The 27624-nt window shown below is 35.1% G+C and overlaps 1 protein-coding gene across 1 annotated transcript in view; it reads right to left on the reverse strand.

Annotated features, from left to right (window-relative positions):
* ZFYVE16 (zinc finger FYVE-type containing 16) overlaps nt 1–27624 on the reverse strand; it is a 51521-nt gene that overhangs the window by 12173 nt on the left and 11724 nt on the right. Inside the window, 14 exon segments of the mRNA XM_038532458.1 lie at nt 962–1042; nt 2739–2886; nt 3597–3701; nt 4501–4583; nt 8669–8893; nt 9439–9553; nt 9555–9595; nt 10288–10410; nt 11838–12216; nt 14622–14764; nt 16449–16610; nt 19572–19668; nt 20869–23117; nt 24164–24272. Of these exon segments, the coding sequence (XP_038388386.1) occupies nt 962–1042; nt 2739–2886; nt 3597–3701; nt 4501–4583; nt 8669–8893; nt 9439–9553; nt 9555–9595; nt 10288–10410; nt 11838–12216; nt 14622–14764; nt 16449–16610; nt 19572–19668; nt 20869–23117; nt 24164–24233 (4021 nt within the window). The 5' untranslated portion in view covers nt 24234–24272.

Below are 27624 nucleotides of genomic sequence, written 5' to 3' on the forward strand. Positions count from 1 at the left end.
TATCATTTTTTGCCTTGTTGAGTATTTTGGCTAGTGCAAAAGTCTTTTCTCAGGGTGCATCTGTCAAAAACAATCAAAACCCAATGATTAACATCTCAAGCTACCTGTGACAGCAGATTATAGTAGACGTAAATAGGCCAACCAAATACTTAAAAGGAAAAGCTGAGGAATGAGATGTCCATACGGGCTTTGAAAAGCTTTAACATACTTTTGGGAATTTAGGAAGCCACACACATGTACAATACTGTGTACATGCTCAGGGTGTGTGCATGCTAAAGAAATACCGTAAGCTCTCACCTCAGACTGACTTGTAGGCTCTGTAGAGGCAGGAAGAGCAGGTTATGGCAGAGTTGCCATCCTTAACACAGACCCAAATATAGGTCATGTTTTAGTTTTTGAGCTGGGTAAGATTTTTTTTTTTTAAGATTTTATTTATTCATGACAGACACAGAGAGAGTGAGAGAGAGAAAGAGGTGGAGACACAGGCAGAGGGAGAAGCAGGCTCCATGCAGGGAGCCTGACGTGGGACTCAATCCCGGGTCCCCAGGATCAGGCCCTGGGCTGAAGGCAGCGCTAAACTGCTGAGCCACCTGGGCTGCCCCTGGGTAAGGATTTCACTTAAGTTTGTGGTACTGTGCTTTGTAACTTACATATGTTCTTTTATTTTTTTTTTTTATTTTTTTTTTTTTTTTTTTTTTTTTAATTTTTATTTATTTATGATAGTCACAGAGAGAGAGAGAGGCAGAGACATAGGCAGAGGGAGAAGCAGGCTCCATGCACCGGGAGCCTGATGTGGGATTCGATCCCGGGTCTCCAGGATCGCGCCCTGGGCCAAAGGCAGGCGCCAAACCGCTGCGCCACCCAGGGATCCCTACATATGTTCTTTTAAAGTATCAAATACATTTTAAAATAAATGGAAAACATCTTTACATTAAAACAATCCTAAAGATGAAACTCATACCTTCAACTATGCTGGACTTAGCAAGAAATCCTGAAGATGGTTTTAGAGCTCCATTGAATACCACAAAACTTGCACCTGTCACTGATCAGAAAAATACATTTATGTTTTAACTTGCCTGTTTAAAATGCTATATATTTGTTAAATGTATAATGTGGAGCATGGTACACTTAACTACTTGATAAATGCCATGCCCATACCACTTATATTAGAAAGCTAATAAAAAAACCCCAAACTAAACCAAATTAAGATAAAATATTGCATAAAGGCTATATAATGTTTGTATATAATAATTAATGGCTATTGTACTACTTAAAATGTTTGTATTTGTGCCAGTGAGAGTATGGGAAATCAAATATCCATCATTGGTAAAAGCACAAATCAGAGAAACTTCTATGGAAGACAACTTGATAATTACTTATTAAAATTATAAATACATATATCCTTTGACACACCAATTCTACAACCAGGAATTAATGGCACATATATATACAAGGTTTCACAGTTCAATTTTATAAATAAACAAGAACTGGTAACAACTATGTCCGTTAAGTAAGAGACAATTAAATGATGTACACATATAAAGTGAAAAGTTATGTAGAATGCAGAAGGTTTTTTTTATACTAACAGAATCATCTCCAAGGTGTATTAAAAGAAAAAGCAAGAATGTAATGCATGTTAGGACTTGTTTAAAAAAGTGGAAGAAATTTCCTAAAAATTAAAAAATATATAAAAATAAAAATTAAAAAGTAGAAAAATATGTGTTTGCTTACATATTCCTGCAAGCAAAAACATTTCTGAAATGATATACAAAAAACTGATAACATTGGTTTTGGTTGCCTGTACGGAAGAGAAAAGGGTAGCCTCAGCATCCAGGGAGGAAAGGAGATTTTCCACTTATAACTTTCAAATTTCATAATACATATACTTATTCAACAAACAAATATTAAATAGTTGTTACATTTTAATAACAAAAGTATTAATGACATAAGTTAGAAAAATACAAAAGTGTAAATATCCAATATAAAACCATCTATTTAATAGATATATACTAATATAAGCAGAAAATATATTTAAATGTCCATAAAGGCCATATTTTTCTTTTGTTACTTTTTAAAACATATTTTCCAAACTTAGCATGTAAGTATATATTACCCTTATAATCAAAAGCTGCTATTTTATTAGCAGCCAGGATGTCAGACTATTTTAAGTGTTATTTTAAAATGTATTAATTTTATGAATACTCATCTCCACTTAACTTTCAATTTGTTAGGCCCTCTATTGCAAGGATTTGGCAATCACAGTAGTCACTGAAGCCATTCAGCCAGAATTGAGAGTAATGTTACTCACATATGCTACTCCACCATCTTTACCATTTCTAGATCCCCAACCACTTATAGTTTTATAAATCATTCTTCATCCTTATCCAGACTATACTCTCCTAAAAGGAGTTAGAACAGAGAGCAAACAAAAGTGACAAACATCTCATTCCAGAGAGAAATTACTGAAAATAAGAGTCCCATCATATGGGATAAATTAAACCTGAAGATACCAAGATAAACACAGTGTTCAAGTCTTTAAACCTAATGTAGCCCAAGGGGGAAAAAAAAAAAAAACAAATTAGAAGCTATTTTTAATCTGTTTAGCTAAAATGTTAAAGCATACTATATTATTACCATCAATTTAGCAAATAAGTAAAAAATATAATATATTTCCCCTTTAAAAGGAATTCCATATATTGAGGTAGTTTTACAGATTAATACTAGGAATCAACACTTACCTTTTCTAGGATGGCCAGTAGCACTGTTGGCCTGTGTTTGATAAATGCCATCATTTTGTACACAGACTAGGTGAGAATCTGCTTCAGTACTAAAACTGGCTCCAATGCTAATGACATGCTCATTAGAAGAATTTATAACCTTCATTACCTGGAAAAAAAAACAATACTTATTTAGAAACACTACTAACATGTTATTTCTTTATTAGTTACAATCATTCAAAGGGCCACATTTCTGACCTGCTTCATAATTATCAAGCTCTGGTCTGGACAACTCTAAGAATGTGATGGAAACATATGTTTTAAGATAAAAATCACCCAATTAATAGATAAAATAGTAAAGAAAAAGTTGTAAATAACAGGATTAAAACAAGTCCCTTGGGACTCCTGGGTGGCTCAGGGATTGAGCTCCTGCTTTTGGCTCGGGGCATGATCCCGGGGTCCTGGGATCGAGTCCCACGTCGGCATCTCCGCTGGGGCCTGCTTCTCCCTCTGCCTATTTCTCTGCCTCTCTCTCTCTCTCTGTGTCTCTCATGAATAAATAACATTTTTAAAAAATAAAAAACAAAAAACAAGTCCATTAGAAAACAAATCTAAAATTTCAAAAATATTTTTTGCCATTATGTATTAGACAGTCTGATTCAAAATAAATTTAACACATCTTATTTTTTTATTTTTCATTTTGTCCATTAATAAAAGGGAGCCCGACGTGGGACTTGATCCTGGGTCTCCAGGATCACGCCCTGGGCTGAAGGCAGTGCTAAACCGCTGAGCCACCCGGGCTGCCCAATTTAACACATCTTAAAGAAATCTAATGTTCAATAGTTATCTTTAAAATCTGCATGAAGAAGTTAAACTTACATCATTGTATTTTTTCCGAGGTATTTTTATGCAGCTCTTCCCCATTTCCATATGAATCAATAGCTGATCTATATTATGCAAGGTATACTGGTAATTCCGAAGGTCCTACATATAAAATAATGATATTTCCATAAGCCTTAAATTATCCATTAGCATTTTATCTACTCATTAAATCCTTTTTTAAGAGTGTCCATCATTTTAAGACTTGTGGTAGATACATAACTATCAAAATGCCACCCAGAAAGCAGTATCAACTGAAAAAAACAACTAATCCTTCCAACTACTCCACAATAGAAATAAAGAATATCATTCTCAGGAAGAATTCTGTACTATCTGGGGGTAATCTCTTTCTAATTACAGATCTTCCAAAATAAGTCTTCTCAGTAAACCTGTATAAACGAAAGTCCACTCAAATACTTTTCTACGGTTACAGATAAAACAATTACAGAAAAAAGAGGTAGGTAGGAGGGAACCTGAGATTATTTAATTCAATTCTTCCCATTACAAATGAGGAAACCTGGGCTACAATTTGCTCAAAATCACCAAACTAACTTAGTATACTAACACACTTTTACTGACACTACAACTGTGCAGATCTCATATTACCTAAATGTGAAAACACCGCAGCAGAATGAATCAAAAGATAATTACAATCAGGTACACATAAATTAGAAGATGTGTCCTAAAAAGCAATTTACTTAAAACAGAGCCCACTTATGCTAAATAAATTTATATTATAAATGAACTTACATTATACCAAATTAAAATAGGAAAATATGCTAAATAAATATAAATTTATTGTTATAAATATAATTTATTTACATATAAATAAATTATATGTAAAGTAACCTAAATAAAATTTTAAAGTAACAATGTAAAAACACTTAATAGTTTGATTACTCACAACAAGCAAGTTCATAATAGTGTGTCCTATTTCTCCAAAAAGAGGTTTCCGACCTCTGATACTCGTTAGAGGAGCAGGATATGCTATACACAAGAAAGGAAAACTGGTTACTTTCAATAAAAACCCCAAAAGTCTTGAATTTATTACTTTTAATTCTCATTTCTCAAACATTATGGATAAATACTACCTAATAATCATTTGGGGAAAATGAAAGATACATTAACCTACAGTATGTATTTACTGGATACTACACTGAACTGGGAACTTTACATACATGATCTTATTTAAGCCCTAAAACAACCCAGTGAGGCAAATAAGTCTATTCCTACTTTACTGATGGGAGAGTAAAGACATAGAGATTATTAAACTTGCTTATGGTGACTAAGTTAATAACCAGTGAAATAGATTTGAAATTAGGCTTGCTTGATTCCAAAGCACTTAATCTTTTCATTATACACAGTGTTCCCAGAAAATGATAATGGCTGGAAAATTACAGTAACTGGATAGAACTCTATAAAGTTCTGATAATTTATTTATTTATTTTTTTTTATTTTTTATTTTTTTTATGATAGGCACACAGTGAGAGAGAGAGAGAGGCAGAGACACAGGCAGAGGGAGAAGCAGGCTCCATGCACCGGGAGCCCGATGTGGGATTCGATCCCGGGTCTCCAGGATCGCGCCCTGGGCCAAAGGCAGGCGCCAAACCGCTGCGCCATCCAGGGATCCCAAGTTCTGATAATTTAAAGAGAAATATGAAGAATTCAAGATTTTTAAGGAATGCTCAATTGTATTAATTTATAGACGTAAGTAAACTTTTATAGTTCTTGGGTCAGCATGATAAAAGGGGCACACAGAGTCAGAGAAGGCAATGTAGAGAAATAGAACGAACATGGAGTCTATCACCTGACTACTCTTCTCTTTCTTTAAATATTTCTTTCTTTTTCTATAAATATTATTCACTAAAAAGGAAAAAGTATTTGGTTGAAAATGTACAAGGGCTTCTGGAAGAAAAGGTGGAAAGAGGAAGGTAAGACATTTCTATAATGATAAAAAGCAGAAGGCTTTCTACACTTCAGTTCTCAGCCTAGGTCATTAAGCAAACAAACCTCTCTCATACCTTTTATATCAATATACTTCCTTAAAATTCTAAGAAAATACATTACATGACATGATCTATTTTTAAAAATTTAAGTCATAGTAACTCACACTTTGTTATACCAACATATTTTTTAGTTTTGTTTTGTTTTCTAAGAATTTTTTAAAATTTATTGAGAGTCAGAGAGCACAAGTGGGCGAGGAGTGGAGGAGCAGAAAAAGAGGCAGACTCCCTTCCAGGAGGCCAATATGGGGCTCAATCCCAGGACCCTGAGATCACGACTGGAACCAAAGTCAGATGCTTAACTGACTGAGCCACCCAGGAGCCCCTATTTTTTAGTTTTTAAGAGGATAACTAAATTATTTAGAGGACAGAGGGTGCAGATTGTAAAAAAAAAAAAAAAGGACATTAGTGTAAAAAAATATTAAAATGATAATAGATATGATTAAGATAAATGATGCCTTTTTACTCCATCTTTTATGAATGAAGGAGCATCCTTAACAACTTGATTGAGGTCACTTTATTTGAAACAGTATTTTCGAAAGGTTATAACTTAGAAAGATACTCTGTCAGAATTATAAAGAGACCTTATAAATCTTTTTTAAAAAAATTTTCATTCATGAGAGAGACACAGAGAGAGGGGCAGAGACACAGGCAGAGGGAGAAGCAGGCTCCCCACGGGGAGCCCAATGTGGGACTCGATTCCAGGACCCTGGGATCACGACCTCAGCTGAAGGCAGACGCGCAACCACCGAGCCACCAGGCGTCCCCCTTATAAATCATCTAATCCAATAGTGAATGCTATTCCAAATAGTCTCAACGCAAGTGTAGATAATCCCCACTTGAACATTACTAATTTCAGACCACTATTTTCAGTTTTTAATCTTGGGTCTTTAACTTTTGTCATTAGATCTTCTATATATCCATTATCTCTAACAAATACATATACACATATCACACTTCCAAGTTCATATCTAGAGGCATGGGCACCAATAACATCAAAATGTCAGTATATTTCAAATCCAGCAGTACACAATGAACTCAAAAAACAGCTAAGACTAATTAACTTCTATGTACAGGTTTCCCCCTAACCAAAAGTTTGCTTTAACCACTTTGCTTTTACAAAAGACCTGTTTTCACTAACTGAAATATGAAACAGATTTTTGTGTTTAGGAAATTGTAATGGTTGGGGTGGTTGGGTGGCACAGTTGTTTGAGCATTCGGCTCTTGATTTTGACTCAGGGCATGAGATTGAGCCCTGGATCAGGCTCCACTCTCAGTGCAGAGTCTGCTTGTGCCCCCCGCTCTCTGCTCCCCCCCCCCAAATAAATAAATAAATAAATAAATAAATAAATCTTTAAACAACAACAAAAAAGACATGGTAATGGTTTCTTTGAATTAAAAGCCATTTTGGCTTACAAAAGGTTTCATAGGAATGTTCTACTTTTGAATGGTGGGAAAAACCTGTATAACTGGTGATTATTATCCTCATGGTCACTCAACAGCTATCCTAGCTTTGCAGCTCCAACCCCTGTGATCTTTTAAGAAGTCCCATAAGTTGCTTCATGATTCTCCTTCTTCGTGTGTGAGAAAAACAGATTTAGTATCTAGAAGTGATACTGACCAAAATACCGGTCAAACTTATAAATTATATGTTCCATGATGACTTAAGATTATTTTTGACCTAATTACATGTTCCATAATGACTTAAGATTATTTTTGACCTAACTTTCCATAAAAATAGGATTCAAAAAATTTTTAGCAGAGGCAAAATATCAGGCTGAATGTATGAAACAACGCAAAATAAACTTTCTTAAGCTCTGTAGTTTACCCTGTAAAACACCTGAGATGAAAAATTTTGACACTTCTTACACAACAGCATTACATATTTAAATCCTAAAATGGTGGGCTGCCTGGGTGGCTCAGTTGGTTAAGTGTCCAACTCTTGTTTTCAGCTCAGGTCATGATCTCACGGTTGAGATCAAGTCCTGAGCCAGGCTCTACCCTCAGTGGGAAGTCTGCTTAAGATTCTCTGTCTCCCTCTGCTCCTCCCCTGGCTCACATGTGCTCTTAATGCCCCCCTAAAATAAATAAATAAATCTTGGGATGCCTGGGTGGCTCAGTGGTTTAGCGCCGCCTTCGGCCCAGGGTGTGATCCTGGGGTCCCAGGATCGAGTCCTACACTAGGCTCCCTGCATGGAGCCTGATTCTCCCTCTGCCTGTGTCTATGCCTCTCTCTCTCTCTCTCTCTCTGTGTCTCTCATGAATGAATGAATAAATAAATAAATAAATAAATAAATAAATAAATAAATAAATAAATAAATAAAATCTTCCAAAAAATTAAATAAATCTTAAATAAATCAATCCTAAATGGTAAAGACTGCTCCTCCAAAATCAGAGTTTAATAAATTTGCCAAATAGATTTATATCTTTCATTGAATTTGTCCATTTTGAAATATTTTGTAAATCCCCTACATTTAATTTTCCTCCAAGAAAATACCTATTTAATTATATTAGAATCAAATGCCTAAAACTTCATTAGATACACTTTACATGCAATAAATAATTTCTTGAAAAAAGTCAGGGAAAAAGGGTGGGAATTCAAAAATTTTAACACTAAAAATGAAAAAAAAACCCACTAAAAATGATTTTGACTTAGAAATAACCATAAACTGGGACCATTATTCACAATCCTTCATATCTGGCTTTTATAATGTACACTAATTCAGAGGAGAAATCATTTACCTTCTTAAAATGTAAGAAACATAACAAAATGAACTCCCTATAATGTGAGCTTTTAAGAAAACTTTCCAATGTTTCAATATTTTGTTCTGAAATAATAAACAATTTTTAAGGTAAGTTAATATAATTATGAACATCTAGAACCTTCGTGACATACCAAGGCTATCTAGTCAACTTATTTGGTAAAATTCTATCTTAGAATTTTAAAAGTATATCAGAACAAAAACAGTCCCCTTAAATCAACTTTGATTTTAATGATATCCCTGAAATTCTTATTTTATATTTAGTACATTTAAACCTATGTGATTAACTTATTATTCTAAAACTTACCTTTATATTCTGCACCCAATCTCAACATTAAACGCATAGGAAAAACCTTTGCCCAGGGAATCTCTAGCTTCTGAATAAGAATTCCACAAAGAAAAGGATTACTTGGTAATAGCAGATCATCAAGTTTCTGAAAAGTAGGTGTAATAAACAGAAATCCTCCATGATCCTTGCTACTGAGAAAACTCTCAGTAAAAGTAATATTGTCCAAATTTTCTATGTATTTTCCTGGAAATAAAATCATGAATAAAAAAGATTTTAAGTTGTTTTAAAAGGCATTCTGAGTTTGAATGTCTCAGTATAAACTTTCTTAAATAACAGCGATATGGAATTTTTTTTATTTCCACTCTTGAAGAAGCATCTATTGAGTAACTTGTATGCACAAAGCTCAGTTATTCCTGGAAGTTGGAAATGGTGAACAAAAATTTGAAAATTGTTCTAACCATGGGTGGTTTTAAATTTTTCCCTTTACTGCATGACCATGTGAAAATTCATCATGTCCACCTCAATCTTATAAAGATACGTATATAGACAAGTATAAAAAAAAATCAAGGCAGCAAATATATTTCCATTTTTAAAATTAAAAAAACTGTAAGATAGTAATTACATAAAATGCTAGATTTAAGGAGACTGAAAATAACGACTAAAATCTTTTAAGAAATCAGCAATCTATTCACAAAATAAATCTTTAATACAGTTAGCATAGCCAAAAGCATAAATGACTTTAATTTATCCATTCCCCAGTCTGCATAGTTCAAAATAAAATGCTACACCTTTCAGAGCATCCTTATAGATGGTGATAAACAGTTTGAAGATGTCCTTTGGGATAGTATCTTCATTTGGCAAACATAGTAACAGAATAATAATTTCTGCCTGTCCCAAGCCATTGCAATCCATTGGTTGAGAAGTACCAATATTTGTCTGAGGAATCTGAGGCGATAAAAGCATACAACTATAAATGTCAACTTCTAAGAACCAGAGAAACTAATATAGTTGTCCTTTGTATGAAGCACAACTTTTCAAATTCCTTATTTTCCTAAAATTCTCTTCACAAAAAAGCTTGAAACTGATTCATATAAGATTAATGTAAAAAAGAGAAAGGATGAAAGACTATCTTATGGAGTCAATAAATAACACTAAAATAAAAATAAACTAAAAGATGCATTAATATGCTGAAACGTAGTGGGTAAGAATCAAGTTTGTTTCAGAGAATGAAAAGCTGAGAGATTGATGAGTACTGAGGATTATTTACTTCCTTACTTTTAATTAGGTCACATGTCACTTACTTTAAAACTGTCTTTATTGCTACTGAATCAGGATTCTTGTTTAATTACCAAATTTCAATATATCTAAAAGCTATATGCAATACAGTCCCCTGTATCATAAGCATCAGGTACAGCTAGGAGCCCATAACCATAACCTAGGACTGAACTTGAAGGATACTAGTAAAAATCTTTAAGCTTTCAAGTCCCAATGAATATAAATTTGCAAAATCTATATTCATATGTAGCTGATAAATCAGCATCCAGTGCTGCTTACTTTTCATGGCTGCCAGTCAAAATTTAATTAAATTCAGAAATCCTACACACAACTTAGGCAAAGAAAAATCAATCATTACTTACAAAATACTAACTTGACATTCACCAGTAGATTAGCATTTAGGACAAATGTAACAGGATGAAAACTTTTGCCTTCAAGGAGCAAAATGATCTGCTCATGAGACGGGTGTTCCTCTACTACAGGCACTAAATCATAAAAGTAACATATTAGTTAGGATATGACTTCCTGTTAAATATGCTTACAATAAAAAAAGATTTATAAATCTACCAATGGCTTGATCAAATTTAATAACAAAAGCAAATTTATTTCATAAAAATCAGTCAATACTCTGGACAACTATTATATACTCATTTTTACTTTCCTACTTATATAAAGATTAAATTGTAATACATATAAATTCTGAAATATTATATATATAGTTATAGAAGATATGTTGATTAAATAGCATATTTATACAATTTTAGTCCCTATACAACTTTAAAACAAACATTTTTGTGAAGTGGATTCCAGACTGCAAGGTACTCCAATTATAAATTCTGAAATTCACAACTCTTAAGGTAATCCAGACTCAAGTTGTATATACTGCTTGCTACCATATGCCCTTTGTCAGTGACCAAGTGTCAAAGAAAGATCTTAACAATCAACAGGAAAATATGTATGGCATGCAAAGTATAGGACTGAAGGCATTTCTGCCACTATAACTAGGCTCATGAAATAGCTCCCAGTGACAGAACAAATATCCTAAGCTTAATTCCTATATTATCATGCACAGAACATAATCATTTCAGGTTGCAGAATGCAGCATAATGTCAGGGGTGACAAGGATGTATCCTAGAGAACTACTCTGAAGTGGGAGGTAGCCACAGAATCTCCAACTTGGAAGGACCTTAGAGATCAAATAGGCTCTCATCTTTTACATAGGAAACTGAAGCCCAAAGAGATTAACATGCTTCAAGTCACAGATGTATTAATAAGTAGCAGAGGAGGAACTAAAACTCCTAGCTCTGCTGTCCAATCCAATACTCTCTTCTTTAGGCACTTTGCTCCTTAAAAAAAAAAAAAAAAAAGGGCAAGGAGGCTGGGAAAAAAATGATATGAAGTCAAAACTCTAATACAATGGAAATATTTTCAGGATTAAAAGTGTAGGGACCCCTGGGTGGCTCAGTGGTTGAGCGTCTGCCTTTCACTCAGGGTGTGACCTGAGATCCTAGATGGAGTCCCACATCGGGCTCCGTGCATGGAGCCTGCTTCTCCCTCTGCCTGTGTCTCTGCTTCTCTCTGTCTCTCATGAATAAATAAATACAAATCTTAAAAGAATTTTTTTTTAAATATATGAGTTTCCCTGTCAAACTAAACTTTTGCCTCATTCTAAATTAGGGACTCAAAATGAAATCAATGAGTCATATTCATTCACCTTGAAAGTAAAGATCTTTTTAGAATTTGGTTTCACATAAGACTTTTTGTAAAAGCTGAAGATACATGTCATGGTACATAGTCCAACCAAATCGCCTCAGCTTAAAAAAATACATTTCATATATCACAAAATTCACCAATGTTTTTTCAAAAGAAAAAAAAAAACCCCTCTTTTTAAAATTTAAATAACTTATCCTACCTGATCCCTTTTCTCCAGATGCAACCAGAAGAGGTGGCAAACTGTCCTCATCATTAGGTAGAAGACTAATCTTATTGCAAACATTCTTGTCAATACCACACAGTAACCTATAATCCGAAGTACTAGCAACAGGTAAATTGCTGGGAACTAAGACACCAGTAGGACTAGGTGGTCCCTCAATTTCTGCAAAAACATCATCATTTGGTGTAAAAGAACAAGAAGTAGGTAGCCCCTCAGTTCCTGTGTTTGTAGGCAGTTTCTCCACAGATGGAACCTGAGAAATAGGACTCTGAATTATCTCATTTCTTGTAATATCTTCTATCTCATTGTTTGCTTTTTCCACTGTAGTAGAATGGGCATGATCCACTGTATTTACTGTCTGTAAAATATGGAATTAAAAAAAAACCAAAAAACTATTAGTTCATATTCTCTGTTCAACTGCGAAATGCTGAGCTCTATAGCCAAAGACACTTTTTAAAAAAAGATTTTATTTACTTATTTGAGAGAGTATGAGACAGAAAGAGAGACAGAGAGAGAGAACGTACGTGCACAAGCAGGAGGGAGGGGTAGAGGGAGAAGCAGACTCCCCACCGAGCAGGAAGCCCGATGTGGGACTCAATCCCAGGGCCCTGGGGTCATGACCTGAGCTGAAGACAGACACCTAACTGAATGAGCACCTAGGTGCCCTAAAGATACTTTTGTAATAAGAGTAAAGAAAACTAAAATAGGCTCAGAAATTCCTCAAAAGCCACATTTGCCAAGAAATAGTACCATTTTGCTCCTTTAAATTCAGAAGAGTTAAGTTTAGCTTTATCATATGATATATTCAGGTAGTATTAATAACTTTAATTTTATAGACTAGAGGGATGCCTGGGTGGCTCAGTGGTTGAGCATCTGCCTTCAGCTCAGGGTGTGATCCTGGGATCTGGGATTGAGTCCCACATCGGGCTCCTTGCAGAAAGCCTACTTTTCCCTCTGCTTCTCTCTGTCTGTCTCTGTGCCTCTCATGAACAAAGAAGTAAAATCTTAAAAAAAAAAATGTTATAGACTAGAAAAAGGAGGCAAGGAGAACTTCAGGATCCTGTATCATATCACACAGTAAGCAAACTAAGTTCAACCCAGCTCTCCTCCTGACAACAGCCAAAAAGTCTTGTGTAGGGAAAGGTAGCAAGAGAGAGATCAGGGGAGAAGGCAGGGAGGGGAGTGGTTAGGAAGCAAGAATGATAGGTATATTCCTCAACAGTCATCACCAATAAGCAATACTTCAAGCTGGTTTCAATAAAGCACCCCCCCCCCTTTTAAACTGGCCAAATCTGAGTTAGTATTAAACGAGAGGCATTTATGAACTCAAGTAAAATTTACTAGGCTGTTTAGAACTTTCATTTTGTTAAAATATCGATTGAGGATAGGTGCTAGCTAAGAAACATACTTGTGATAATTAGGGCTATTTGGAAATTCTAGCTCATGAACCCTTAGTGACAAACAACATACATTTATATGGTATGTGAAACAGAGCAGGATACATACCAATCTTGTCTAATGCATACACCTAAGATAAACCAGGTAACTGGCACAGAGTAGATGCTCAATAAATGTTTACTGAATAACAGCATTCCTACTTCATGTCTGAATACTTGTTTCTATGAATATTTTGCTACTTTACCACGAAAGTTCTTAGTGGGCTAGATTCTGTATTACATACCTTTTATTTAACACCTAAAACATTTGTGTAAATGCAAACATAAATACCACTATCAGATATTTTACTGAATGTCTGAAAATCATTAAACAAATATTAGCCTAAATTATATTACTAAATCTCAGTTCTATTTCCCTATACCAAAGGTTCTTAAAATGTGAGTGTTTTCTAAAGTCGCCAAGACTTTATTTTTTTATTTTTTATTTTTTTTATTTATGATAGTCACACACAGAGAGAGAGAGGCAGAGACATAGGCAGAGGGAGAAGCAGGCTCCATGCACCGGGAGCCCGATGTGGGATTCGATCCCGGGTCTCCAGGATCGCGCCCTGGGCCAAAGGCAGGCGCTAAACCGCTGCGCCACCCAGGGATCCCGCCAAGACTTTAATAAAGGGAGTCAGTGAGGTCTTAAGATTTTCTTCATATAATTTAACCGAAAACAACATATCAAAACAGACTGAATGTAGAAGCAGATGTGAGAATTGTTTATTAAGCCAGATACCAAAGAATTTTGCAAAAATGTAAAATGGTATTATTCCTCTCACTAAACTTTGTTTTGAAATGTTTCATAAATATTTCCATGAATATAACAAACTTAAATTAATTTTTTCACAATTTTAATTAAACAAATAAGTCTATTTATTTAGTTTTTAAATAGGCTCCATGCCCAGCATGGTGCCCAAATGCAGGGCTTGAACTCATAACCCTGAGATCAAGAGCTGGATACTCAACTGACTGAGCCACCTAGACACCCCACACAATTTTAATTTTAATACAGTAATGATCACTAGATATAACCCACATAATCTATAGCTCTTTGAAGTTCTCAATAACTTTTAAGAGCATAAAGGGGTCCGGAGACCAGTAAGTTTGACAATTATTACCTTATTTTATTTTTTTATTTTGACAATCATTACCTTAAACCAACATTTAAAAAGGTAAAATCTAAAATATATTCACTACATCATATATTTCTCATTTTAGGAAGCTCACAGCATTGAAAAATAAGTACTCTAATAATCACACTACAAAATATATTTAAAAGAAAATGTTATTAAATTAACAGGTTGTTCTTTAGCTTCCTTACCAAGGGCGTATCAGGTAAGAGAGGACTAACGTCTTCAGAACATCTTTTACTTCCAGATGATAACTTTGTTGTATCTGCAACTTCACCATTGGGCAGTATACCATCTGCGAACCATACTCTCTTCTGTTCTTTGGAGCTTAATCCTAGAATCAGTTTAAAAAGTAAAGTAGTACTTGAATTTGGTATATTGCAATGATTTAATACTAAATCATTGGGAAATGTTTTCAAAACCTTTTTGCTATCCATTGGGAAGACCTGCCTTCTCAGGGCTGCAAAGGCCTACAGAAATATCCTTTTGTGATTCAGCTACCCAGAATGGAAGTTTTTTCCTAATTTATACAAAAGGCAGGAGTAACCCTAGGAATCATATACTGAGAAAGAGTGGATAATAGAGGTTATATCTTTAAGACAGTCGGGGCAGATTTAAAGCCTGTATCACCAAGTGAAGAATGAATGAAATTTAAAGACTAAGGCACAAGGTGGAAAAATGTAGACTGGAGCATGGCAGATAAGCAAAGAAAAACATGGGAAGAACAGAAAAAAGTATAAAAAATCTAAAAAATAAAACAGGATCACTTGTGCATTTTAAAAAATTCTTAAAAAAAATAAAAAAGAAATAAAAAATTCTTTATTTAAAAGAGGTCACTTCTTGGGACACCTGGGTGGCTCAGCGGTTGAGTGTCTGCCTTCAGCTCAGAGCGAAGAGACAGCGGCAGAGACAAGGCAGAGGGAGAAGCAGGCTCCATGCAGGGAGCCCGATGTGGGACTCGAACCTGGGTATCCAGGATCACGCCCTGGGCCGAAGGCAGGCGCCAAACCGCTGAGCCACCCAGGGATCCCGTAAAGAGCTTTTTTATTATGGTAAAATATATATATAGAAACAGGGTTTTTTTTTGTGTGTGTAGAAATAGATTTTTTTTTTAAAGATTTTATTTATTTATTCATGAGAGACACTCAGAGAGAGGCAGAGACACAGACAGAGGGAGAAGGAGAAGGAGGCTCCAAACAGGGAGCCTGATCCCAGTACCGGATCCTAGGTCTCCAGGATCATGCCCTGGGCTGAAGGCAGACGCTCAACCACTGAGCCACCTACGTGTCCCAGAAACAGATTTTTTTTTTCCAGAAACAGATTTTTAAAGAAAGGGAGATACACCAGTTATTTACCTATTGTCTCTCAAACCCAAGCCCAGTCTTCTATAAGGTGCTCTTTGATGCAAGGGTGAAGTCTGGAAAGTGCAACTTCCAGACCCCCTTGCTGGTTGGCTCTGGTCATGTTCTGCCAATAGCATTGGTGGGAGAGTAGAAGGTGGGAGGAGAAGGAATTCTGTTCTAGTTCCTGCCAGGATCCTTGCAGCAGCAGCAGCACTAGATATAGGTGCATGCCTTATAATTTTGAGTATTCCTAACATCAAGCCTGGAACACTCCTTCATTCAATTGAACACTAACCCCGTGAACCTTGATGATGGTTCCAACATTTGCCACTTGGTGTTCTCCCAGAAATCACACCAGTCACACCCTGAATCCCAGGTCCAAGAGCCAAATACCTCTTAGTATTCCTGCACTGAGTTCTAGATTATTGCCCTTCACCTTTCATCATTCCAACCCTAGAAGTACTGGTTTTTTACTGTGGTTAGTATCCCTGAGTCGCTTGAACATGCCCCTTTTGCTCTTCCAATCTTCTAACAAACATACATACTCTGCAGTCCCTGTACCAAATTCCTTGTAATATCTAGTCCTGGCTCTCTTTCCTCACTAGACCCTATCAAACTAGAAATTCCATTAAAAAATTATCTTTAGTCTAAGAAACAGCATTTTCTTCTAGTTACCTTCAACATTTGGTTGTTTAAGTGCTGAGATGGGTAAAGTTGTAGGTGAAGGTATACTGGATGTTTGAGTCTCCTGAAGAGGCTGGGTGGTGGCACATTCATCAAAATGATTAGATTTAAGATTAGAACCAGTTGGACTCATCATCCTTTCAAATGCCTGAGCTAGAAAGGGGGAAAAATATTAAAATACTTTTGAACTTCAAAGTAAATTATGATAAATTATCTATTTTTCAAGTTGTAAGGAGAAAGAAATCAATGGCTAAGCAAGAAAAAGAAGTGGCACTTGGCAAAGATAATGTCCTTACTCCAGGTGGCAGCACCCTGCTTCAGTATAAGCTACTAATTAGTTATTTCAATATTATGTTTGGCATATGTTTATCTAAAGAAAATAACTGTTATTTAATATGACTGTCTCTGTTTTTGTCCTTGTACTCCTACAATCTATTTTTAACATAGCTCAGAGTGATTCCATTAGGACTAAATCCTATCACATTATTTTTCTCTTTAAAATCTTTAAATGGCTTCTCAAGTGGAGTGAAGATTTCAATTGTTGTGCTCACAAAACCCTATGTACTCTACATCCGTACTTCCTCTACCTTCCCACTCAGTTCCTTGACCTCATCTCTCATTACAATCCCACTTGTTCATTATGATCCAGCCACCCAGACCTCCTGGTTCTTCAACAAGTCAAGCACTCCCCCTAGTTTAGGCTTTGCTTTTATTATTCTTTCTGCCTACACTGTTCTTCCCATAAATACTCACATAGCTTTATTCTCTCCCTTCTCACATGTCATATTATCATAAAGCCTTACTCTGCCCACCATTAAAAAAAATACTACCTGTTGGGACACCTGGGTGGCTCAGGGGTTGAGCATCTGCCTTGGGCTCAGGGCGTGATCCTGGAGTCCTGGGATTAAGTCCACATAGGGCTCCCTGCATGGAGCCTGCTTCTCCCTCTGCCTGTGTCTCTGCCTCTCTCTGTCTCTCATGAATAATAAATGAAATCTTAAAAAAAATACTACCTCTTACCACCAATCTGTTACTATTTATCCCTCTTACACTCTCTTTCACTTAGGATCACCATCTGATATTCTCTTTGCTTACTGTCCATTTCTCCCCACATTCCTAAACTCCATGAGATCATAGGCTCCATTAGAAGAGGAGTATATTCTGTTCACAGTTGGAGCTCCAAAATACAAAACAATGCTTGAATTTTGCTGAAGGATTTTTCATCCAAATGGCATGGAACAGAACTGATAGCTCTCCCTTCATCCTTTCTTCAAACCAATCTGCTCTAAATGTTGCCACTGCTAAAGTAATCCTCCTCAAATGCCACTGAATCATAGAACTCTCATGAAATGGCTTCAACTCACCAAATAAAATCCATAATCTTACTCCAGGTTTTGAATAATGTCCAACTTGCTTTTGAGTAATGTCCAAATCTACCTATTGGCACTCACATGCAGGCTTTCCACAAATTTATATAGTCTCAGCACAACTTCCTCATTACCCATAATCTCTAATTAAACTATCTTTTCTTCAAGTCTTTCATGGAGTTTGTCTTACAACCCTTGAGCCATCTTTCGCATCTTATTTAATAACATTATTTTAAATGATCACTCCTAACATCTTCAACCCTAAGGCTGATATTAAAATAACTTGTATTTGTTTTCTTGTGGTGTATAAATCAGTGTTAAATAGAACCATAAGTGAAAATACATGCTATAAGATATCATAACAGAATAAATAAAACAGACAACTAGATAAGCAAATTCATTTCAAGATATTTTCTTTGATAAACCAAAGCATGATCTCAATATCCTACTGAGTCTCTTTAATGGCTATATTTTGTCCTTTTCTGGAATCTTATAGTCAAAATTGTTCTAATGTTCACCCAAAAATCTGACCTGTCAACTCAAATAATGTTTCAAATCTTCATGGCTACTTTACTTTTTTTTCAAGTAGGAAAAGAGAATTATACAGGAACTTGCTTTCATATGTTGTTCTCATTCTAGCAGGCTGTCTGGCTAAACAGCCTCAGCTGGCTTCTAGGCTACTGAAACAGCACAGGAAAAAACAACTAAAAAGTCTTAAACTAACCTCTTCATAAACAATGCTGGTTAGATGGAAATTTAAGAAGTTTACACTCTATTATCTTCCAGAGCAGAGGTCAACAGCAGGGAGAAAAGCAGCTTACCTCAGTCTAATAGACTCACATCAGAGCTTTTTGGAGAATTGCTGAAAAAATTTATCTTCATTCAAAAGAGAAAAATAAATTATCAGGTATTTATTCTCCTGGCTAACAGGAAGCAGCACCTGAGCTAGTTATACAGGTCTGATATTAAAAAGTCCCAAGTAATAGTTGCTGGGAATTAAAGTGTCAACAAATCTTTGAAAATGCCAAGAAGTACTCAAAAAAAGAGCAAATGTGTATTTGAGAAAGAAAAACACAGTACAACACAGACACACAAAGACACACACACACACATACACTGTGAGAACACAAGTAAGACCACCATGATTATTACTGATAATCATAGCTAAGCTAGGGAGCCAGAAATAAAGTGAAATACATACAAACTAAACCTATAACTGGAGAAGGGAAAAACATATATGAGATAAACATGTACTAATACTATGACAGTCCTATGAATTTTATCTATAAAACCATAAATATTACTACCTTATTTTGTATTCCCATTTTAGGTTATAATTTTCAAAAGGGTGGGAACTATTATTTTGCCTTAAGCTATTAATTTATAACACTGAATACTACTTATCATTAAGAATTCTATAAAAGTTTAGATTAAGATGATAAAGATGACAATGATGATGACAAAACAAATAGGGAGATGAAATGCAGCATTCAGGGACTTGGTACCTGTTAAAAGTTAATGAACTGCCACTCCAGAAACTGAATGTTTCCTTTCCAAATTGGTAGTATTAATTGTGAGAGTAGAACAAAAAGAAGAGAAACCAAGCCATGGGATGTCCCACCTAAACCAGATAAGTCAACACTAGGTCCTCGCCTTAAGAAAATAAAGAAGTTTATCTTTGTCACAATCCGATTGTCTTTATGATATATTCAGTTACTGGAAGAAAATGTGTCAGGTTAATACTCACCTTTACTAATAGTCTCAAAGCAGACTACACACACTCTTGCTTCCTTTTCTAGATATTGTAGTTTACACTTCCTATTACAACAGACACCACAAAATACCTATAAAGAATAAAATATCAAATTTGTTTATACCTATGGGAGGCAGGAGGAGAGGAGGCCCAATATCTATTTTTCTGATTATACAAATAATTTTTCTACATCATAATCATAGACAGTTATTAAAATTATTATTTTTATTTGTTTTACTTCAATGCAGTTTCTGCAATTTAAAATTTTGTCTCTGACCAGAATTCCTTTAAATCAATCCTGTTAACTGGAAAAGAACAAAAATTTTCTTTAATGAATAAGTTTATAATTTAAAAGCTTTCTGTAGTCCTTTATTCAAAACTTTTATTTTATTTTATTTATTTATTTATTTATTTTTATTCAAAACTTTTTTTTTAATTTATTTTTTATTGGTGTTCAATTTACTAACATACAGAATAACCCCCAGTGCCCATCACCCATTCACCCCCACCCCCCGCCCTCCTCCCCTTCTACCACCCCTAGTTTGTTTCCCAGAGTTAGCAGTCTTTATGTTCTGTCTCTCTTTCTGATATTTCCCACACATTTCTTCTCCCTTCCCTTATATTCCCTTTCACTATTATTTATATTCCCCAAATGAATGAGAACATATAATGTTTGTCCTTCTCCGACTGACTTACTTCACTCAGCTTTATTCAAAACTTTTAAAAGTAGAATGCTATTATTTTTCTAAAAGAGAGAAGAGTTGATGTAAGACCAACATAATACTGAAAAATGCTGAATAAAAAAAAATGCAATGTTATTTCTATACCCTTAGAGTTTACAGACAAGACAGAATGCAATCAAGGTCAGCTTCAGCATTCTGAACCTTGTGGCAGTCAATTTGCTTCTTTTCCCCACAGTGTTTCCCTAGGTGTAGATTGTAACACTAACTGCAGGGGAGTCTTGAAATTAATTCAATGACACAGGGAGATATGACTGAATTTGGGATATCTCATGTGTCAATGTTAGAGGGATGAAGACATATTCTTAGATTTCACAAAAAACTAGTAATTAGCATTCCTCATTTCCCAGTATATCATACTCATGACAATGTGACATTTATACACCCTCAAGCAATCTATAAAATGACAGTGCTTTATATATTTCCATCTAGGTGAAAAATGATTTTAAACTAACCAAAACTTTCAATCATCTATTAATCAGTTTTTTTGTCACATTAAATTTCATTTATAATGTTTCAAAAGAATTAAAGACAAAGATTTTTTAACTTACTTTCCCACATGCTCGGCAATGATGTCGCCGTTTTGTGAAAGTAAATTTGACTTGGCAGTTCATACAGTTTGGAGCTTCTGAATCAGGAACCCAAGTAGGTTGTTTCTGGCCCAAAACGAGGCCTTCTTTGCAAGTGTTTGCAGGTAGAGATTCTTCATTCACAGTTACAAAAGTGGATCCACCTTCAAAATTACTTTCTATGTCGATGTAATTAGAGTTGAAGCTAACCTGAGGATCAGTTGTAGCATCGGGAGTACAAGTAGTTGGAACAATCGTATTTGTTATGCTGGGCTCACTTTCAGGCATATTTGGAACATCTGGTTTATTTGGTTCCTTTGAACCTCTTGGTCTTGATGGAATGTTAAACAATTGCTTTGGTCTGGCCCCTCCAACATGAATAGACTGATTGTTAATATCAGAGACTGATAATTCATTTGTAATCTCAGATTTACTGTTAGATAACCCTTGTTCAACCAGAATTGTATTTTTTTCCCCTAAAGAAAGGCCACCATTTTCTGTTGTATTCTGTTTATCAATTGTTTCACATATCATATTAATACCAGGGCTTTCTCCATTAGCTCCTGTTTCAGCATTGAAATACATATTATTGATGCTTCCATCATCTAGGCCTTTCATGTCTATCTGATTCATTTGAGATTTTGAGTCATTTGCACTTTCTTCAAATGATTTTATGTTATTAGTCTGGAGATATTGTTCAGTCAGAAAGGCATCAAGTTCAGCATCACTAATTAATGCACCACTTTTCATGCCTTCATCAATATTAAAGTAATCTAAGTCTTGCCCATCGATATCATTGCTTGAAAAAGGGAAACCTTCACAAGAATCAGGAAACTCTGGTGCATTAGCCCCAGAAAGCTCCATTTGAGATTCTGTAGCTGCAGAAGAATTTGTGTTACCAGGGTAATCCAAAGACTCAACTCTGATTATCATCTGGTTGGACTCTACCTTTCTATCTCCTACCTGTTCAATTATGTTTTTACATTTTTCCTGTTTCAAAAGATCATTTTCCTTTAATGGTTCCTCACCCAGAATAACACTCTTCTGTATTTCTTCATGTACTACATCTTGTATGTTATCTTTATGTTCATTCTGTAGTAAACAATCACCATGCGCTTTATTTTCAATTAATGATCCACACAAAGAGCCAGGTACTGGAAGACAAGTCAGTGAGGAGTATATCTCTTCATCTGAAACATGCAGAGTTGGAGAGGAATCTTGGATTACATCTTGATTATCTTTAAGATCCATATCTCTTGAGCCTTCTTTTGCAGCCTGTTTTATAAATACAGCAGTCCTATCTTCCTGAAAGGAAAAGTCAGGTAATTTGAAATTTTCATCTTTTGCATTTGAATCCTTTACGTATAAATCCTCATTTTTTGGAAAACTGCAAGGCAAAGCACTTGTGTGGTCTCTTTCTTTTAAACATTCTGTGGCAGCTATGACTGCCACATCTACTTCCTCTTCTACCAAACAGTTATTGGCTTTCTGTAATACACATGGCTGGTCCCTGTGCTGTAGGTTGTCTTTGGCATGAAACATTTTGGAACTTTGTTGAGTCAAAGCAGATGGCATGTTCAAATCAACAACTGGTTCTAACTGATTAGAGATCTTTTGATCTTTTAAATTCTCTTTTCCACTGTAATTACATGAATCTGAAGCTGTTGTATCTACTTTTATACCCAATTCTTCAGCTCCACTGATTTCTCTATTTTGCAATTCAGAGTTGACATCATTCTGTTCCTCTCTGACAGTATTATTACCACGGTCGGTTGGAGAAGCACAGAGAGTTTCTGACACTGAAGATAAATCCAATCCAATCAAAGAATCTGCACTAGACTTAAAATCATCTGGCAATAACTGTTTAATATCTTCTTCACTATTAGTTACATGAACTAAGTTACCCATGTCGCTTATCAGATCACAGACAGGTTTATTACATCGTCCTATAGAGAGAGGCTGGATTTCATCTGAAGTGCCACCATCCACAGAAGAAAGGAGATCAAGTCCTGTTACATTTTTTTCATTTTGTATGGAAGTTAGTCCCTCGAGTGTTTTGTTCAGGGAAATCTGATTTGTTTCATAGCATGTTTCTGATGAGGCACAACAATTAATGCATTGTTGATCCTTCTGTAGCAGTGAAGTCAGTTGTGAGGAAACCAACTCTGAAGAAACTGAACAGTGGTTAGAACCAAATGCATTTTGCTCATCTTGAACATAGTCTTGTTCATCTAATTAAAACAGAGATATAATGTTATTCATGAAAGTCAAAGCAAAATTATCACAGAGATAATTATGTTTTATAAGTCTTCTAAATTAACTAAACTTTTGTTTGGAACAAAGATAAAGACTACTCTTTTACAAAATGATAATAATCTCCAAAAGTATTTTTGTTTAAACTACTTGGGAGTTTTTACTTTTCAGATGTCACAATGTAATAGAAATTCCACCCAAAATGACTCAGTTGCACTATAAAATCCAGACCAAGGAAGAGCTGAAAAACAATATAACATTTTGGTTCTCTCTCTAGTTTCCTAGTCTTCATTATCAGATGAATGGAACAACATCTCTCACATTAATGAAATGCCAATTTATGTAAAGTTTTCAAGTTGTTTTTTTAGCTGGCTTATTTGTTGATTTTAAAGGTCTTTCTCTTAGTTAAATTTGTACCTGTAGAGAAAACTTCTAGTTTCCTTACTTCTATTTCTGGCTATTGGTTCTATTTAGTATAAGAATAGACTAATATAGGGGTAGCCCAGGTGGCTCAGCGGTTTAGTGCCACCTTCAGCTCAGGACGTGATCCTGGGGACCCGTGATCGAGTCCCATGTCAGGCTCCCTGCCTGGAGCCTGCTTCTCCCTCTGCCTGTGCCTCTGCCTCTCTTTTTCTGTCTCTCATGAATTAAAAAAAAAAAAAAAAAAAAGAATAGACTAATATATAATAAAATGTGAATTTCTTTTTTTTTAATTTTTATTTATTTATAATAGTCACACACAGAGAGAGAGAGGCAGAGACACAGGCAGAGGGAGAAGCAGGCTCCATGCACCGGGAGCCCGACGTGGGATTCGATCCCGGGTCTTCAGGATCACGCCCTGGGCCAAAGGCAGGCGCCAAACCGCTGCGCCACCCAGGGATCCCTAAAATGTGAATTTCTTATACCATATAATCATGTGACCCCAACCGAAACCAAATTTTGCTAAGAGTACTCTGTATCTGAGATAACCGAATCACAGATACTTAAAAATTCCATTAGTAGCAAAAATTAAAAATCAACAAACCTGGATTCTGTTCAAAATCATCAAGGAGTTTGTCCAAGTCACTGACTGCTGCTTTAAAATAACTGTCCATCCTACTTGTAGACTTATTCAGAATTTAATCCTTATATGCCTAGGAAATAAAAAGTTATTATAGTTCATTTAATTCTCTAACATATAAATATTATGCCACCTAACTGCATACAAAGAAACATAATCAGGGAACAGACACAAACAAGTTGCTTTGAAGAATTTACAATAATTCATGAAAACCAACTCTAACAACATAACATACATACATATGGTATTGTAAATTTTAAAACACTTATCTAAGTACCCATGTTACTTAAGTTACATAAGACAAAGAAGAGTTCATAATTGAAAGCTAAAAACAGTTGTAAGTATCACATACCAAATAATATAAATATATAACACAATAATATGAAATATACTGCAAATAAAAATACTTCATATAAAAACTTGTGGGATTCAGCAAAAGTGGTACTTCAAATGCTTAGAGCTTTAGATGCTTCTATCAGAATGGAAGAAAAATTGAAGACTAATAAGCTAAGAGCAGGAGTTAAAGAAACAGAAAATGAACATACGAGAGAGGTACAAAAAAAGTTAGTTTTATAAATAAAGTAGGTAAACCTCTGAGCTGTGCCAAGAACTCCCACATGAGTCTGAGACACCTTAAAGGAATCTATCAGTGACTAAAGGGATAAAATTAAAAGAACATAGCAGCCTAGTTGAAGGAGCTCCTACTATCTTAAATGGGACAAAAAAAAAAAAAAAAAAAAAAGGACAACCAAACATTCAATGAATGTAGGCTACAAAGGACTGAACACAAATCAAATAGCTAAAAAAAACAAGAGATCATAGTGATATTAAAAACAAAAACAAATAACACGACTCATTGGAGGGCTACCAGGTCAAAACCCCTTACTTTGAAAGTTGATACATTAAGGAAAAAGAGCCAATAATTTATCCTCCCTTTTATTTACAAAATGTACTTTAGGATAATAAAGTAGCTGCCCAGGGAAAGTTCTTTAGATAAGAATTCCAGTTACTAAATACAGATGGATATTACAATTTTAAAAATTATCTTTAGAAATCCTTAATGCAATTAACAGACTAGGCAATAGTTATCAATGTATGCTAAAAGTGTTAGATGAAAGGTAGTAGGGTAACTTTATAATGGTGGGAACAGGCAAATGCTGACTTCCACTGATCAATTTCACCATCAATAAATGTGGAAGAACCAAACATTATGTGCCTCATGTGGAAGATACAACATCACATATAATATATTCCTGCCCCCCAAAACTAAACTTGAATTTAACCAAGCTTTTAGAACTAACTGCATATTTACAGGAAATTCAAGCACAAAGGGACAAGTTAGATAATATCAAAACAAAGCAATCAGCTAAACCCAGAAGGTGCAACACTCTATAGCAATATTCCTCACACTGTCTTTGGTAAATGACCTTTTTTTCACAAAAAATTTCCAATCTGTTCTGTACTGTTACTTCTGTAAAATACAATAAGACAATACAAATTTTGCAATAATACATACAAACAAAAAGATATACATCATGCAGCACATTTGAACAGTTGCCTGGGATAAGGAAGAGGAGTAGGAAATGAGGGGTAAAAGACAATGAACAAATGAAAGGGTTTTACAAGAAACATTTGATGGTTGTCATGAACTGACAATGGTTGAGGTCCAAAAAAAAAAGGATTTTTTAAAGAGGAGTTAAACAGATTAGACATAACTTAAGAGAGAACTAAATAAACTGGAAAACCTAGTTGAAGAAATGACCTAAAATACAGCCCAGAGAGACAAGAAAAAGAAAATATAACAAGTTGAGAGGCATGGATGGCAGAAATCATCCATCATGAGAATGGAGTCCCATAAGGAAGATAGCATGAAACAAATCTGCTTGAAAAGATAATTCTAGAAAATTTTCTAGAATTGGTGAAAAACATAACTCAACAGATAGAGGTAACTCATTATACTAAGCAATTTAAATAAGGAGAAATTCACAAGTGATCACTCTAATGAAACTTTTGTACTCCAAAGGCTGAACACCCTTAGGTATAAGTCATATTAAAAAGAACAATAATTATGCTGGCAACAGGTAAACTTCAGAACAATTTTCAATAACAGTGAAATGTCATCCTAATTTAATAATAAGCACATTACTACTTTTACTTCCATTTTTAAATTTTGGTTATATCATACATATACAATAGTATGCAAAAACATAAGACACCAAAAGAAACAAAAGAAACTTAGAGAAAGAGACAATGCAGGAAAAAGAAGAAAATTCAAAGAAACTAATTAACATTCCCAGAAAAATAACAATGCAACTATGACACAGGAACAGGAAGCCATAAATAAGGAACATATGGAGAGGGAAAAAGTGATCATGGAAAGTGACAGCAAAAATCTTAAAATTCAAGTGAAGCTTGCTGGATGCAGTGAAAGTGCTAAGAGGGGCATTTATAATTTAAGTACATAGGTTAAAAAAAATATTTAAAAATCAATCATCTAAACTTGGGAAACTAGAAAAAGGAGAGCAAGAAGAGCAAAACAAATAGCAACAAAGATAACATAGAACAGAAACCAATGAGATTAAAAACAGGAAAATAGAGAAATAGGAAAAAAAAAATCACTGAAACCAAAAATGCTGTTCTCTGAAAAACAATAAAGTAAAATTTAAAAAACTAAGCTAGGGGTTCCCTGGGTGGCTCAGCAGTTTAGTGCCCAGGGCATGATCCTGGGGTCCTGGGATCAAGTCCCACCTCAGGCTCCCTGCATGGAGCCTGCTTCTCCCTCTGCCTCTTTCTCTCTCTCTCTCTCTGTCTCTCATGAATAAATTAATAAAATCTTAAAAAAAAAAAAAACAAAAAACCCACTAAGCTAGTCAAGAAAAGAGAGAAACACAAATTACCAATATCAGAAATGAAAAATGAAAATGAAAATATAACTACTGAAGCTATGGACACTTTAAAGGACAATAAAGGAATATTATTAACAACTCTATGCCCACAAACTTGATAATTTAGATGAAATGCACCAATTCCTTGGAAGATACAAACTACCAAAACTCACACAAGAAGAAACAGATAACCCAAACAGCCCTGTATCTATTAATGAAATAGTATCAATAATTAGTAACCTTCCACAAAACAAATCACCAGGTCCAGGTGGCTTTGCTGGTGAATTTTAGCAAACATTTAAGAAAGGAAGAAATGATACCAATTCGTCATAATCTCTTTCAGAAAAAGGAAGCAGAGGGGAACCCTTTCTATTCTTTTTATAAGACCAGCATTAGAGGATCCCTGGGTGGCTCAGTGGTTTAGCGCCTGCCTTTGGTCCAGGGTGCGATCCTGGAGTCCCAGGATCGAGTCCCGCGTTGGGCTCCCGGCATGGAGCCTGCTTCTCCCTCCTCCTGTGTCTCTGCCTCTCTCTCTCTCTC

This window comes from Canis lupus, chromosome 3, assembly GCF_011100685.1.
Source record: "Canis lupus familiaris isolate Mischka breed German Shepherd chromosome 3, alternate assembly UU_Cfam_GSD_1.0, whole genome shotgun sequence".
NCBI classification, from domain to species: Eukaryota; Metazoa; Chordata; class Mammalia; order Carnivora; family Canidae; genus Canis; species Canis lupus.